Source organism: Schistocerca americana, chromosome X (genome assembly GCF_021461395.2).
Source record: "Schistocerca americana isolate TAMUIC-IGC-003095 chromosome X, iqSchAmer2.1, whole genome shotgun sequence".
Lineage (NCBI taxonomy): Eukaryota > Metazoa > Arthropoda > Insecta > Orthoptera > Acrididae > Schistocerca > Schistocerca americana.
Window position 1 is genome coordinate 740358498 of NC_060130.1, and position 17071 is coordinate 740375568.

General features: G+C 42.3%; 1 protein-coding gene across 2 annotated transcripts in view; it reads right to left on the reverse strand.

The window, feature by feature from the left end:
- LOC124556856 (plexin-A4) overlaps positions 1–17071 on the reverse strand; it is a 973893-nt gene that overhangs the window by 46501 nt on the left and 910321 nt on the right. For both annotated transcript variants that reach the window (XM_047130878.1, XM_047130877.1), the window contains 2 exons: positions 2915–3015; positions 2356–2485 (listed from right to left, as the gene is read on the reverse strand). In XM_047130878.1, the coding sequence (XP_046986834.1) occupies positions 2356–2485; positions 2915–3015 (231 nt within the window). The remainder of the gene's footprint in view (positions 1–2355; positions 2486–2914; positions 3016–17071) is intronic.

A 17071-nucleotide genomic window follows, 5' to 3' on the forward strand; every position in this document is an offset into this window, starting at 1 on the left:
TATGGGTGCACATGTATTCAGCAACGTGCCAAGGCATGTCTTGTGGGTAACACAGTGAATTAAAGATCTGTTGGAAAACTCCTACTCCAGTGAACTGTATCTTCATAGAAATTCTTAAAATTAATGTATTATGCTGTAATATAATCAATATCAGCATTGTAATACAATAATATTTTGTAAAGTTAAGCCATTTTATTGCATTGCACTAAAAATGTATGAGGGTGTGCTGAAGAGTAATGCCTCAGAATTTTTTATGTGAAAACTCTTAAAGTTTTCTAAATAGCACAATAATAATTAATATTCTGCATTATCTACACCTTTATTTCTCAACATAGTCACTCTGTCAAAGAACACATTTCTCCCAACGAGAGACCAGTTTGTTGGTACTGTCACTGTAAAATGTTTGACTTTGTTGACTGAAGTCCTCAAAGGTGTTCTTGTTGAGTTGTTTTGCTAACAGACGGAAACTGGATGGGGCCAAGTAGAGAGCCTACAGTCAGTGACAGTGAACCCAAGGCGTCAGGTTGCTGCAAATGTCACAGTGCTTGTGTGCAGCCTGAAACTGTTATGCTGAAGGAGAGGGTGTGCACGAACTCTTCAAATTCATTCTTTCAGTTTTCTGAGGGTATTGCAGTACCTTGCAGGGTTTGTGGTAGTGACCTTAGACATGAATTTCAAATTCATCACACTCTGAACATTACACAACGCTGTGCATGGCTTTGCCTGCCGATGGCATGGTCTTTAATTTTTTGGGCATTGGTGGTCCTCTGTGATGGAACTCCACTGATGCTTTCTTATTTTCGGGGTCAAAATGACGAACCCAGCTTTTATCACCTGTCACAATGCTGTTAAGAAAACCATCACCCTCACTCTCAAAATGCCAAAGAAATTGTTGACTGATCTCCCAATTCCCATGCTTCACGTCAGAAATGAGCATTTGAGGCACCATACACACAGTTTTCTGTACCGCAGTTCTGCAATGATGGCCTGTACACACACTCGTAACATGGCACATTTACCTGAGAGCTGCATGTATTATCGAATGATTTTCTCTGATGAGTTCTTCAATCCAATTCCAACGAGTCTCACTGGTTGCCGTATACGATCAACCCACTTCGAGCTCTGCCACAAACATTAGGTTAGCACCACATTTCCCTTCATTACGAGCACAAACAACCCAACTTCGCACATTACTGGTGTAGATACAATCATAACCGTAGACGTCTTTCATTTCTCTATGAATTGCAATTGGGAGCACATTTCCTGCGGTTAGAAATTCGATTACAACACACTGTTTCTCATGTGCCCACATAGTTACGTTACACGCCACCAAGTTACATGCCACACGTTGGATCCCTCTAGCAGCAGACGATTTATCAGCGAAGCGGGAAAGTCGCCCGAGTAATAGGCATTACATGTAATATCTCAACCAATATTGAGAACAGAATAAAAAATTTACAGGTATTACTTTTCAGCGCGCCCTTGTACATCCCAGAGATATTTCTACAGCCTGGAAACTTATCTTCACAAAATCCATGGAATATGATTCATGTAAAGCAACAAAATAATAATGAAAGGAAAATGCTGATTCATTCGTAAGCATAACTAAACAGATCAGTGTTTATGAACATACAATTATACAATCAACTTACAAAATGTGATGATACCTTCATTCGGTCAAGTTAGCATTCAAGGAAAATTAAGAATGGAATGTACTGCTGGAGAATGTGAAATTATATTGTAGAACATCATTCAATACAGTAGTTATAATGGAAATATTTTCATGCTTCGTGATTTCATTTCCTTTCATTTCATTTGATTTTCAACTGTCAAAAATTTAATCCATGACCTCACTCAAGAGCAAGAAAAATAAATACAGGAATTATGATACAGTGTACAGTCAAATCATGATGATGAGTTTTCATCAGTTTCGTAGTTTCAACATTAACAGACTGTGAGCAACATGTAATGTGAAATAAAGAAGGAATTCCCTTAATACAAATAATCTACCACTTCTATATCTGTTATACTGTATTTTGCAAGTTCAAAATGGTTCAAATGGCTCTGAGCACTATGGGACTTAACGTCTGTGGTCATCAGTCCCCTAGAACTTAGAACTACTTAAACCTAACTAACCTAAGGACATCACACACATCCATGGCCGAGGCAGGATTCGAACCTGCGACCGTAGCAGTCGCGCGGTTCTGGACTGAGCGCCTTAACCGCGAGACCACCGCGGCCGGCTATTTTGCAAGTGGTAACGCAAATAGCCTCTCACACACACACACACACACACACACACACACACACACACAAGAAAATGATCTTGACGATCTTGTAGGAAACAGTACATACCGTTCTAGCTGTGGTTCGCTGAAGCTGGTTTGGGGTCACAGTTGTGATAGTTGTACAACGTCCACTCTTATAGGAAATCCAGTACAGTGGGTCTTTGGCAGCATCCTGGCAATCACTGCGGAGGCTACATCTAGCAAAATATTTCAGTAATTTAGTTCCAGTTCTGATAGTGTTAAGCCGTAAATGAACAGGTCTGAATAATTAGAGGTTCTATTGTACAATAAATGACATTCTAATGGGCCAACATCATTGTACTGTATTTAAAGGGTTTAGTAGACAGACTTTTTTTCATCTGTGACCTTAAGATAAACTATATTCGTATTAAAGAGGCAGTTTAACATTCAATAAAAAATTCAGTTCAGTTCAGTTCAGTGTAGTGTTACAATAACTACTAGTGATTCAATTTTCAGGGCTTGGTCTAGTTAAAATTAAGACAAGAATACTGTATTTGCTTGAAGCAAACTAGATTTTAAGAGAAATAATGCACTGCAACCTAGATAATGATAAATTCAATTCCAAGTATGACAAAAAGTCTCACAGGACTTTGCACATTACTTACTTATTTTCAAGAGAGCACCAGCCACAGTATGGATCCTTGGCACCTAAACAGTCCCAGCAAGTCTTGTAAACACTGCACGACTGCACTTTCACTTTGGACACCTGTAACAGAAATGATAATGTTGCAGTAAAAACAGGCTGACGAGTAACAGAAGTGTAGTTTCTCTAGTCCCTGCAGGGGAAGTCAACGTGCCTCCTGTCAAAATTTTGTTTCTAAATTGTCATTTTCTACATTTGTTCAAAATGTGTAATATATATATAAGATATGGGACACTACTCGGTTATGAGGAATATAATGGCACACCAAATGTAGACAGTTGTCCAGGAATTGAAGGAAAGCAGACTTTGATTGATAGGGCATGGTGCTCAAGTGCCGTAAGTCACAGTTCGAAAGTAGTGATGGCGGTAACACCCGGAGAAACATTTCTCCTTGGCCGATTCAGGAAGAGATGGATGGGCGAAACCATTAAGGACCCATAACAGCTGACTACCGAATCTAACTGGATGCAAACAGCTAAAATGCTTAGTTACTAGAGGCAGTTTGCAAGGTTGGTACATGATCTTCGAGGTTGATGAAGTGCTGGCTATGTAAGCAAGTAAGTGCAACAGACAGAAAGCATATACATCGCATTCCACAATGTTTAGACGGCAGATCATGTTCTGTTTAAGGCTCTATCAGTATCAGACGTTTGGTGAAATATCGTTGCAGGCCGAACAAATATTGACGTTCACGGTACGCGGAGTGTGAAACAGTGTGTAGGACGAAGATAAGTAAACTTCACTCGGGTACCATGGCGCTGTTTACCAACACCCTTAAGGGTTATGTTAGTTTGATGTAATGGAGGAGGTTCAAATTTAAAACTAGTGTAAATTACACGGATCTTCTGAGTAACGGCCGGCCGCTGTGACGGTTCTAGGGGCTACAGTCTGGAACCGCGCGACCGCTACGGTCGCAGGTTCGAATCCTGCCTCGGGCATGGATGTCTGTGATGTCCTTAGGTTAGTTGGGTTTAAGTAGTTCTAAGTTCTAGGGGACTGATGACCTCACATGTTAAGTCCCATAGTGTTCAGAGCCATTTGAACCATTTTTCGGAGTAACGTGTGGTAAGGTAGTGTTGAGCAGGAACCCATTTGCGTTGCTGAAGTCACGTTAGAAGGGATGTTAAGTGAGAAAGTGTCTTTTAAATTAACAACTGAGCCCGCGAAAGAAGAACTCTGTAAAAAGAAAAAAAAACTGTAAAGCTGGATGTGTCTATTACATACATCTACCATCCGTTGTCTATTAACTTACACTGACGGGGCAAAAAAAAATATCCCTAAAATCAAAGATGTGATGTAACGCCCAGTATTTAATTTTTAGATAACCAATAGCACTGATAAATTTAGGTGCTTTTCTGTCAAAATGAATTTTCTAATACGTAGCCACGAGAACAAGCCTGCTGTTTCCCGCCGTAATGGTAACATTACAAGCGCTGAAAAGTGTGGAAAATACACTTTTAAAATGCAAGCAAAACCTAATACCCACAACAAAAAGAAGCGGAATGTCATAAAAAAAAGATTCACGATGTAAAAAGTATGTGTGGTAGTTTCAGAACACTAGTAAGCAGTAAATTGAAAACGAGTAATACTATAGATAGCCTCAGGAACGAAGATACTGAAATCTAAGCCATCAGCGGCATCTAAGAATGCAGACATAAGTCTCCTAACAATTTGCTCATGATAGGACTGAGTTTACCAAAGATATGAACGAAAATCTGGTAAAGTTAACACAAGAGACAGATGGAAGTACTAATGGCTAAATAACAGTGACTATTGATTCTGAAGCCATGCAAACAAAAATCTTAATGAAAGGAGGAGAAATACTTTGAAGTTACGAATTCATGTTTTTGACTAACAACAAAATGATGTTCAGACATGAGAAAAATCGAGAATTAATTGTTTAATGCTGTCTGAGACTTCTAAATTGTTGAAATAGAAATAACTCAGGAAGTAGATGAAACAACTCTGGAGAAATGTGGAGCCATCCGCTTTCATCTGCGGTGCACAGTTCCTTGAAAATGTTAAGCGGGTTTCGAACTACATATTAGTGGAATGTGTACCGTATTCTGTATGAAATACACCAGCAACAAAGCAGTTTTGTCCTGAACTTTCGACAATTACTTTAACCCCATTAAAAAAAATTGAGATTTACGAGTTCCCTCGAAAGTGGAAAGTGACGTGTGAGACTAACTTCAGCAACGAGAATGAAGGGCAGAATGCTTCATCTCTCCTATCACTCGTTGGTGCAACGGGGTCTAATGGGATACTCAAGTAGAAAATCTAGTAGCAGCCCCTGGAAGCACAAAGTGCGTTTTCTTGTATTCCAGCTAAAACAGCGTGTCAGTGATCAGATAAGACGTAAAGAAAAACGTACAACACGAACGTAGGGACCATAAAGGAATACAATGTTCCGCGTGGTATTTCAAAGTCTGAATACTTGCTTGTTCCCATTTAGTTTCTCTCCACAACAAAAATTCTGTCTCTCTCTCTCTCTCTCTCTCTCTCTCTCTCTCTCTCTCTCTCTCTCTCTGTGTGTGTGTGTGTGTGTGTGTGTGTGTGTGTGTGTGTGTGTGCGCACGCAGCCATCCCTCAAAGCTTTAAAGATGACTTGGCCCCGTCACTCATTGTCAGTACGCCAGGAGAACTAATGTTACCTTAGAGACAGATATGGCCTTCAGACCACATTACCACAGCGTATTAGTTTGTGTAATATAACGAAAACCACATACACTGATTTAGTGGAAACAAGCATGATTCAAAGGAGATATTTTTAGTCGCTCTTAGAACAGAAGTCGAGCAAGAAACGTCGCGTCTGCAGTATCAGTCGCAGTACATGAATCTGATTATAGGCACTGCACTCTTTCGTCGCATTTTTTGTTGCCTGTTATTTGCAAGTACTATAATCAATAGGTGCAACATAAACTAAGGGCATTTAACAGTTAGTTGATGGTGACTTGGTTATCAACATCACTAAAGTTATCAATGTTTGAAACAAATCATAACAAGAGGAGTGTTAAAAAGAATGAAGGGCCCATACATTTCAGGGATGAAATAAACTAATAATATCATGTTCCCTCAAGAAACTATATAATGCACTGTGACTCATTTATGGATTTATATGCTATCCAATGGAGATAGAACAATCCTTGCATAGAAAATTTAACTCGTTTATTACATAAATGGCTTGCATCGCGGTTTATGTTTAAGAATCACTATTAATCTAGTATAACAGGTCGTTGGGATATTCCACAAATCATAATACAATAAACGAAGACGCAGTTAAATTGTTCAAATGGCTCTGAGCACTATGGGACTTAACTTCTGAGGTCATCAGTCCCCTAGAACTTAGAACTACTTAAACCTAACCAACCTAAGGACATCACACACATCCATGCCCGAGGCAGGATTCGAACCTGCGACCGTAGAGGTCGCGCGGTTCCAGACTGTAGCGCCTGGAACCGCTCGGCCACCCCGGCCGGCGAAGACGCAGTTAAGAGTTTGAAACAAACAGTTCAGTTTTTTGAGCTTGTTTAAGTCTGAAAATACTAACTGCATATTTACAACTCCTGATGATGTCCCCAGCATTATGAGACGGACTGTTAGGCACAGAACCATGTTCTAGACGAGGTTTACACCTCAGCCTAATGCCCGTTATTCAGCATTTTAACAGGTGATATTGGGCGTTCTTTCGCCGGTTCCCACGGGCGAAGTGGCGCAGTGGTTAAGGAATTGGACTCAGATTCTGGAGGAACAGTGTTCAAGGAAGGAAAGCAAGACGAGAAGACGGGAGAGAAGGGAAAAGTAGTAGTAGTAGTAGAAGAAGAAGAAGAAGAAGGATTCAGACGAGGCAAATACGAAGACGAATATGTTGACGACTGTGGCTATTCTCGGTTATAAGAGCGCGTTAGAATATTTATTTATTTATTTTTCGACAAATAAGATTTGAGCAACATAGAATGGCGCCTTCGCAAATTCCTCGTCATCGCGATTTCACTGGAAAGACAATAGGGCGACACAGTATACCGGACGCTAATCGTTGTCAACGAAGGTCCATGGAGATAGAAGAGTGTTTTCTGCTAGGTCAGGTTAAACACGCATGGTTATGCACCGGCGCGGTTGGCAGCCTGAGAACAATTTTTTATTAGGCTAGACAAATCTGTCTTAATTAATGCTGGGCCATTTGCCATTTTACTGCTTCACCTGCCTGGTGCATTAATCCTAGGACGCCCAAGCCTTTTTTTCTAACTTGGATGCCTAAGGGAGGGGGGTTCGGCGAGCCCACAGGTATTAAATAAGTTTATTGACGAAAAATTACAACTTTCAAAATGGTTTATGTATTTTAACTAAGGCATCAGTTTATAAATGTTAATTGTTATAAATATTGGATTGAGTGAATAAAAAATTGACATATTACAATACAAAACACAGACATGTTCATATACAGGGTGATTCAAAAAGAATACCACAACTTTAGGAATTTAAAACTCTGCAACGACAAAAGGCAGAGCTAAGCACTATCTGTCGGCGAATTAAGGGAGCTATAAAGTTTCATTTAGTTGTACATTTGTTCGCTTGAGGCGCTGTTGACTAGGCGTCAGCGTCAGTTGATGCTAAGATGGCGACCGCTCAACAGAAAGCTTTTTGTGTTATTGAGTACGGCAGAAGTGAATCGACGACAGTTGTTCAGCGTGCATTTCGAACGAAGTATGGTGTTAAACCTCCTGATAGGTGGTGTATAACCGTTGGTATAAACAGTTTACAGAGAATGGGTGTTTGTGCAAAGGCCGCCAGGCAGCCCGTGACAGAGCACTTCATCACTGGCCTCCAAGAAGCCCTGATCTTACCCCCTGCGATCTTTTCTTATGGGGGTATGTTAAGGATATGGTGTTTCGGCCACCTCTCCCAGCCACCATTGATGATTTGAAACGAGAAATAACAGCAGCTATCCAAACTGTTGCGCCTGATATGCTACAGAGAGTGTGGAACGAGTTGGAGTATCGGGTTGATATTGCACGAGTGTCTGGAGGGGGCCATATTGAACATCTCTGAACTTGTTTTTGAGTGAAAAAAAAAACCTTTTTAAATACTCTTTGTAATGATGTATAACAGAAGGTTATATTATGTTTCTTTCATTAAATACACATTTTTAAAGTTGTGGTATTCTTTTTGAATCACCCTGTACAATAGACTACTCTGAGTCCTCAACTTCACGGCAAGAGACACACTTCACAATTTTTTCTGAATGTGTGTTACACACATGTTTATGGCACTGTCCACAATACTGTTTTGGTTTACTTAGATTGTTGTACTTCTGCTTCTTTGTTTTAGCTTTTCTTACACAAATATGGCACCGACCTTTCCCTGCACGAGGTTGACGTGCTTCTGTTGTCACTTCTTTGATTTTCTTTTGTAGAATAGTCTCCGTTGATTGAACAATTTGGTTAGATAACCCTGTTGCATTGGCACTTCTTTCTTCTACCTGCAATTTCACTAGTTCCATCCCAGCTTGCAGAAGATAAAGTTTCCGTTTGTTGTGTTTCTTTTCATTCCATCTTGTATGTTGCGGGATGAATATGGTGGCTGCATTGATAGCACAAATGTCGATGAGAGAGTAGAATACAGATAGAGGCCATCTCTTTGTTCCCCTCTTACAGGTGTACATACACGCCATTTGTTCAATGGTATCAATTCCACCTTTAGTGGAATTATAATATGCATTTATCCCGGTTTTATTCTTCTCTCCTCCAACAGTGCCTTTTATCTTGGTGCATTGTTGACAACATCAGTAAGTTTTTACTTGGTTTCGTTTTTGCTGTGTAGGACACCAAAGTTCCTTGAGACCTACGTGTTGGGAACTGCACTAACTCACTGCAAGTTTACAAGATAAATAACAGCTGACTGACATCAACAATCACTTCCTCTGAAAGTAAACCGATTGCTGTGAATATCAAGAATACCAACCAACAAGAAACTAACTTGCATTGTTTTAGAGATGAGAAATACGAAATCCTACTAAGGGAAATTTTCTATAGCATGGAAGCCTAAGGAGGGGGGGGGGGGTTGTTGGACCCATAATAAGTTTACATTGCTGTTCGCTATTCCTTTACACCGCGCCGAATCGCTGCTTATCACTGTCTATGGAATGCGGCCCTTGCTTAAGTGTGGGTGTAGAGCAGTACAGGTACAGTCAACGAGTCTGCACAATCGAGGACGTGTTTATTGTTGTGTGTGGCTGTAAATACTACTGGTATTTCCAGCAACATGATCATTTGCTTACACCCGTATATAAAGCCGTCGATACATCCAGTTACAACCACGCCCATCTCAGCATTCATACCCTTAGCCTCGTCCATACACAGACGTCCGCGTCGGTAGTTACAAACGCAGTTCAGTCCACACGAAGTCAAAAAGGAAGGAAACACGGCTATGGTTCAAAGCCCCTTTGTCGCAAGATCATAACAAACTGAGTAACAACTCAGTTGGACGGTGGTAAGGAAAGAAATGGTTGTAGTTCCAGTGAAGGAATTACCTCAGCTTTCGTGCTATAGAGATGAAGCAAAAATTATGGGAACGTTGAATCGGTACGGCTGGGCGTGGATTTGAAATCTGTTCGCCTCGATTACGTGTCTAGTGTCTTAACCATTATCTTCTCCGTCTAATTACTCAAACACAGGCTTTAAATACAGACCATAAGCTTCAATCATATCTGTCTTTATAACTAAGCCCTACCAACAACCACCAAACATTATTTTGTGTTCACTTATACATACGCGTCTGCACGTACTCCCACACAGGTCAACAATTTTTCTGAATTCAGTTTCCAATTTTGAGAGATTTCACGCACTCGAGTGTCGAATTCAAAAAAAATGGTTCAAATGGCTCTGAGCACTATGGGACTTAACATCTGAGGTCATCAGTCCCCTATAACTTAGAACTACTTAAACCTAACTAAGCTAAGGACATCACACACATCCATGCCCGAGGCAGGATTCGAACCTGCGACCGTAGCATGTCAAATTCACCTCTGCATTCTATTTGATCGATGTGGCGAAATGAGCAATTGTTATCCAATGTTAGCAGATGCTCCATTTGGAAAATGAGGAAGATACCACGTGAAGAGAGCGTATTCTGAAACAATCACATTCTGAAGCTCTGTTTATGAACGAAGAAGGAAAGAAGATTAGGATTTACCGTACCGTCGACGACAAGATCATTAGTGGCAGGTGCGGTAGCGTTCTCGCTTCCCACGCCCGGGTTACCGGGTTCGATTCCCGGCGGGGTCAGAGATTTTCTCTGCCTCGTGATGGCTGGGTGTTGTGTGATGTCCTTAGGTTAGTTAGGTTTAAGCAGTTCTAAGTTCTAGGGGACTGATGACCATAGATGTTAAGTCCCATAGTGCTCAGAGCCATTTGAGCCATTAGTGGCAGAGCACAAGCCCGGATATGAAAGGAAGGGGGATGGAATTGGCTGCACCGTTTACACAAGCACCGTTCCAGCATTAGCCTTAATCGCTATGGGGACACTATGGGAAGAATGAATCTAAAGAGGGTGTTAGCTGTTCCCGTTTGCGAGTACAGTACCTTTACTGCGTCGCCTCTCTCGGTATATAAGTACGGCAACAGACAGCATTCTGCGATACGCTGACACGGTTTCTCGAGGCGACAAGATAGCGTAAATACGACTGGGCCTTCTAGATCGTATGTGATTCATTGTCTATCTTTTCTATGTAACAAGCAATGCGTATATGCGTGATACTTTCTACACATCGCTTCCTCTGAGAAATGTGAGCAAGCAACTCTTCGAAACATTAAGTCCTGTTGATGACTTTGATCAGCTGCCAACCTGAGAATAACTGACTATTTCCGACAACTCCATTGCCTTCCTGCAATACTACTGTAATACAATAATGCTGTATATCTTTCTATGAAATATACAAACTATTACATAAAATTTAACTCCTTTACTGTGCTACTGTCAAAGTAAAAATCTGAGGGATATTCTAATCGTGGATAAGAAGCCTATTTCCTAAACAGACTGAAATGGCATAAGCAGCTCAGCAATCCTAAGACATGCTATCAAGAAAATACCGAACTTCAAAACAAAAATTAGGAAAGTTATGTATAACAATTTAATTTCTCCATTACGGGTCTGGTTGAACATCATGACAGTAGGGACGGCTACAGACTGAAATTTCCCTACATATACAAACGGAACACCAACGACGTGATACAAAGTCCGTGAATTTAGCTAACTCGTAAGCCTAAATTTCAGTCGCTATCTCGTTTTTGATTTCTGATGTAATATAGCGGTTACAGCCAGCATTCAGTTTCTGAGAACATTCAGAGGACAACCTCGGAAAAAATTAATTTCATCCCCCCTCCACAAAAGTGTTTCTTTTTTTTATTCTTTGACGCTTTGGAGAGTATTACCATAATTACAATGAAATGAATACCTCTACCTGCATACAGGCGTTGATATACGTCAACGGGAACAGTTGAAAATGTGTGCCCCGACCGGTACTCGAACTCGGGATCTCCTGCATATATGGCAGATCCGTATGAGCCACTGAGGACACAGAGGATAGTGCGACTGCAGGATCTTCTCTCTGGCATGCCCCCGTGAGACCCACATCCCCAAATTATCGTGCCGCACTATATTCATAGTGCCCCTGCTCACTATACTCATTACTCGCAGGTTTTTGCCGATTCCCGTAAGAGTTCGGGCACTGTTTGTGCATCCACACAGAAGAAGATGGTCAAATGGCCGGTGAGCCTTAACTATATACATATATTACCATAATACCATTTCCCCTCCTGGCAGACGTTGTTGACTGTCGCTTAGTATAGATCTTGTCACTTGTGAAATATTAGAGTTCTTCCCAGGACCACTCACTGTGCATATACACACTATATCATTCTTTGCTCACCGTGGACATGGCGTTTGTTTTTGTCGCTATGTCTTTCCTGACGTCACGTCACGTTAATAAGGCAGGCCTTGCCAAACATCTAACTATCTGAATTCGTTAAGTCTCTTAATACAAGGGGAGAATCATTTGGTAACATATACTGAAGCGCCAAAGAAACTGGTATATGCATGCGTATTCAAATACAGAGATATGTGACCAGCCAGAATACGGCGCTGCTGTCGGCAACGCCTATAGAAAACAAGAAGTGCCTATCGCAGGTTATAAAGATTTAAGTGAGTTTGAACGTCGTGTTATAGTCGGCGAACGAGCGATGGGATACAGCGTCTCCGAGGTAACGATGAAGTGGGGATTCTCCAGTGTGGCCATTTCACGAGTGTGCCGTGAATATCAGGAATCCGGTAAAACATCAAATCTCCGACATCGCTGCGGCCAAAAAAACATCCTGCAAGAACGGGCCCAACGACGGCTGAAGAGAATCGTTCAATATGACAGAAGTGCAATCCTTCCGCAATTTGCTGCAGATTTCAATGCTGGGCCACCATCAGGTGTCAGCGTGTAAACCATTCAACGAAACATCATCGATATGGGCTTTCGGAGCCGAAGGACCACTTGTGTACCCTTGGTGACTGCACGACACAAAGCTTTACGCCTCGCCAGGACCCGTTAACACCGACACTGGACTATTGATGACTGGAAACATGTTGTCTCGTCGGATGAGTCTCGTTTCAAATTATATCGGGCGGATGAACGTGTACGGGTATGGAGACAACCTCATGAATCCATGGATCCTGCATGCCAGAAGGGGACTGTTCAAGCTGGTGGAGGCTTTGTAATGGTGTGGGGCGTGTGCAGTTGGAGTGATATGGGACATGTGATACGTCTAGATACGACTCTGACAGGTGATACGTACGTAATCATCCTGTCTGATCACCTGCATCCATGCAGGTCCTTTGTGCATCTGACGGACTTGGGCAATTCCAGCAGGACAATGCGACACTGCACACGTCCAGAATTGCTACAGTGTGGCTCGAGTGCACTTCTGAGTTTAAACACTTCCGATGGCCACCAAACTCCTCAAGACAAGAAAATTATTGACCATATCTGGGATGTCTTGCAACGTACTGTTCAGAAAAGATCCCCAGCCCACGTGCTCTTACGGATTTCTGGACAGCCGTGCAGGATTCATGGTGTCACTTCCCTCCTGCACTACTTCAGACATTAGTCGAGTCCATGCCATGTCGTGTTACGGCGTTTCTGCGTGCCCGCGGGGACCCTACACGATATTAGGCAGATGTACCAGTTTCTTTGGCTCTTTAGTGTATATGGCGAACAAGATTGATGCTATCAAACAAAAATCAATCCTACGGAAAAATCAGCTTTAAATTCATGACATCAACTTTAGCAGATAGATGTACAGTGTAGCATCCGGCTGAACGACCTGCTGAATCCAAGAATTTACAGTACTTCTACAAAATCTTATTCCACAAACAATATCCTCGGGTACAGAGACAAGCCGCCGAAGTTATTTCAATGTTTGATTCAACATATGTGGGTGAAATTATTTCTGTTTTGCAGTTGACAAAGTTCCACCAACGAAAGGGTGCAACATATGTTAATCTGCTTAAATCCATGTGTTTGACTTAGTCACGAGCCATAGTTCCAAATATATTACATATTCTAAATCGAAATATGTATAAATTTATAAATTTCACAGTTGCATGTTAAATGCCTGTATGTAACTTTTTTTTGTAGCTCTGTTCATTGTATTAGCACAATGTAATGTACTTACTTAATCAAATAACAGAATTATTGTTTTGCCAGAATATGAGATTTGAAAATAAACACTAATGATAAAATCCTGCTTAAGGGTATGGTTCAATATTCGCCACGTGGAAGTAGTCGCACTATGTTGAAAACACGTGTTCCCAAGTTTCCCGCGTGTGTAGCCTCCGCCATATAGCCGTCTCACTCACACCTCGGAACACCGCAGTGGTGGTGGAAGCAGGAGCACTAAGTGGACACGATTGCGCTAGAGCAGCGCGAGCGCGCCCCGGGAACGTATATCTCGGCCAGGCCTGATGTAAGTGCAGAAATGTCGTGTACACCACTAGTCTGCCAAAAATGCAAACTATGTTCTGCGTATTTTCACGTTTGAAGCGAATTTGTATGTTGACCCATCCGGATAGACACACGCGTTAGCAAGCCGCTTCCGGGATTGGGGGAGACGCGCCGTCCTAGGATCGAATCCGCAGGTGGAGTAACGACGAGGGCCGGTGTATCGGGCAACCTGGATGTGATTTCTAGGCGATTGCCCACCACCGATTAGGTGAATATCCAGCTAGCACCCACGCCCCCGCTTCAGTTACACGATTTGCAAACATTTCGAAAACGTTCTCATACTTTCATGTGTGATAACACTAAACGCACTGGCGACCGGACGGGCATCTGGCCACCCTCTACCTCCTTTAACATTGTCAGCTTCAGATTAAATAGGACTAGGAAAGATAAAATGAGAGACGAACCGACTTTGTGCCTTGTTTCAGATGGGGAACCAACCAGGCATTCGTCTAAATGCGTGTAGAGACCGGCCAAGAACAATGCGCGTGCTGACCATTGTTGATTTGGTTCATCTTCCTGTCTAAATAAGTACAGTTACAGAGGTTACGCTCGAAGTGCAGGAGCTTTCACGGTTTGCAAAACGTCATGCAGTGGGTACATAAAAATATTCAGTATTTCACTCCTCATTTCTTACCTTGTCGTTTGTAAGACAATCACGAGTAGATTTTTACAGGCATTCGTGATCACAAGTTCTCTACTCGTCGTCGCCGTCGTCGTCGTCATAGAAGTAGCAATAGTAGTAGTAGTAGTAGTAGAAGTGGCAGAAGTAGTAGCGGTAATGGCAGTAGCGTCTTCACTCCGGAGATCGGTTTCATGCAAATCTCCACGCCATACCTACTGCGACCTAGCGTCGTTCTTTTGTACCTGTTTGCTGCATTCAAGCATTGGTCCCCCTCTACCATCTTTACACCGCCCCCTCCCTCCGTCACACACACACACACACACACACACACACACACACACACACACACATTTTCCTCCATTACTACAGTGACGATTCCTTGATGCCTCAGAATGTGTCCTACCAACCGATCCCTTCTTTGCCTCAACCTGTGCCACGTATTTTTTGTCCAAAGTCCATTCAGTACTAGTTCATTACATATTCGCACTACCCATATAATCTTCAGGATTCTTCTGTAGCTCCTACTCTCTTCTTGTCTCTACTGTTATAGCATACACGATTCACATCTGCAAAAGGTTACACTCCAGACAAATAGCAGTAAAAAACACACTTCTTAAAACATACATTTACATTTGATGTTAAATATATTTCTCTTCTTCAGAAAATCTTTTCTTGCTGTCGCTAGCTGCATTTTATATCCCGTCTACAACGACAATTGTATTTATTTTGCCGCCCCAACAGAAAAACTGAGAAAAGAGACACTTTTGGTCTCTCACTACCTAATCTAACTCCCTCATTATGATCTGATTTAATCGTCTACATTCCATTATCCTTGTTTTACTGTTCTTGACAATCATCTTATAATATCTTTTCGAGACACTACTCATTCCATTCAGCTCCTCTTCGAAGTCCTTTGCTCTCTATAACACAATTACTGTGTCATCGGCAAACACAGAAGTTTTAATTTCTTCTCCTTGCGGTCTGTCGATGTACAGACTGAATAACAGCGGGGATAGGTTGCAACATTCTCTCACTCCCTTTCCAACCAGTGCTTCCCTTTCATGCCGCTCGACTCCTGCAAATACCGTCTGGTTTCAGTATAACTTGTGCATAATCTATCGCTCCCCTTATTTTATCCCTGCTTCCTCCAGAATTTCAAAGAGCGTATTCCAGTCAACATTGTCGAACGTTTTCTATAAATATATAAATGTTATAAACGTAAAAGAAGGAAGGAAAATTAGAGTTTAACGTCCCATCGATAGCACGATCGTTAAAGACGGATCACAAGCTCCGATTGCGGAAAATGAGGAAGGAAATTGGCCATACTCTTGTCAGAGGAAATACCCCAGCATTGCATGAGGCGATTTATAGGAGTCACGGAAAACCTAAATCTTGGTGGCCGGACGGGGATTTGAATGATTCCAGTGTGCTAACCACTGCGCCACCTCGCTCGGTACAATAAACGTAGGTTTGCCTTTTTCCAACCAATCATGTGAGATCCATTGCGGTTACAAAGGTCATAAGATACCTTCTAACATCGTGCTGGACCCCAGCAACTCTACGTGGCATGGACTTAACATGTCGTTGCAACTCCCCCGCAGAAATAGAGCCACATCGTTTCTATATAGACGTCCATAACTGCGAAAGTGTTGCCGGTGCAGGATTTCGTGCACGTATTGATATCTCGGTTATGTCCTATAAATGTTCGATACGATTCGTGTCGGGTGATCTGGGTGGCCAAACTATTCGCTCTAACCGCCCAGAATGTTCTTCAAACCAATCGCGAAGAACTGTGGCCCGGTGACACAGCGCATTGTCATCCATAAAATTCCATCGTTGCTCGGGAACAAGACATCCGTTAATGACTGCAAATGGTCTCTGCCGGCCAGAGTGGCCGAGCGGTTCTAGGCGCTACAGTCTGGAACCGCGCGACTGCTACGGTCGCAGATTCGAATCCTGTTTCAGGCATAGATGTGTGTGATGTCCCTAGGCTAGTTAGGTTTAAGTAGTTCTGAGTTCTAGGGGACTGATGACCTCAGATGTTAAGTCCCATAGTGCTCAGAGCCATTTTAACCATTTTGAACCAAATGGTCTCCAAATAGCTGAACATCCAGACTACACAGACCATTCCATGTAAAGACACAGTCCACACCATTGTGGAGCCTCCACCAGCTTGCACAGTGCCTTGTTCATAGCTTGGGTCCATGGATTCGTGGGGTCTATACCATACTCGAACCATAGCTCTTACAAACTGAAACCGGAACTCATCTGACCAGGCCACGGTTTTCCAGTCGTCTACGGTCCAACCGATATAATTACGAGATCAGGAGAGGCGCTGTAGGTGATGTCGTGCTGTCAGAAAGGCACTCGGTCGTCTGCCGGCATGGCCTACTCACGCCATATTTCGCCGAACTGTCCTAACGGATACGTGCGTCGTACGTCTCACATTGATT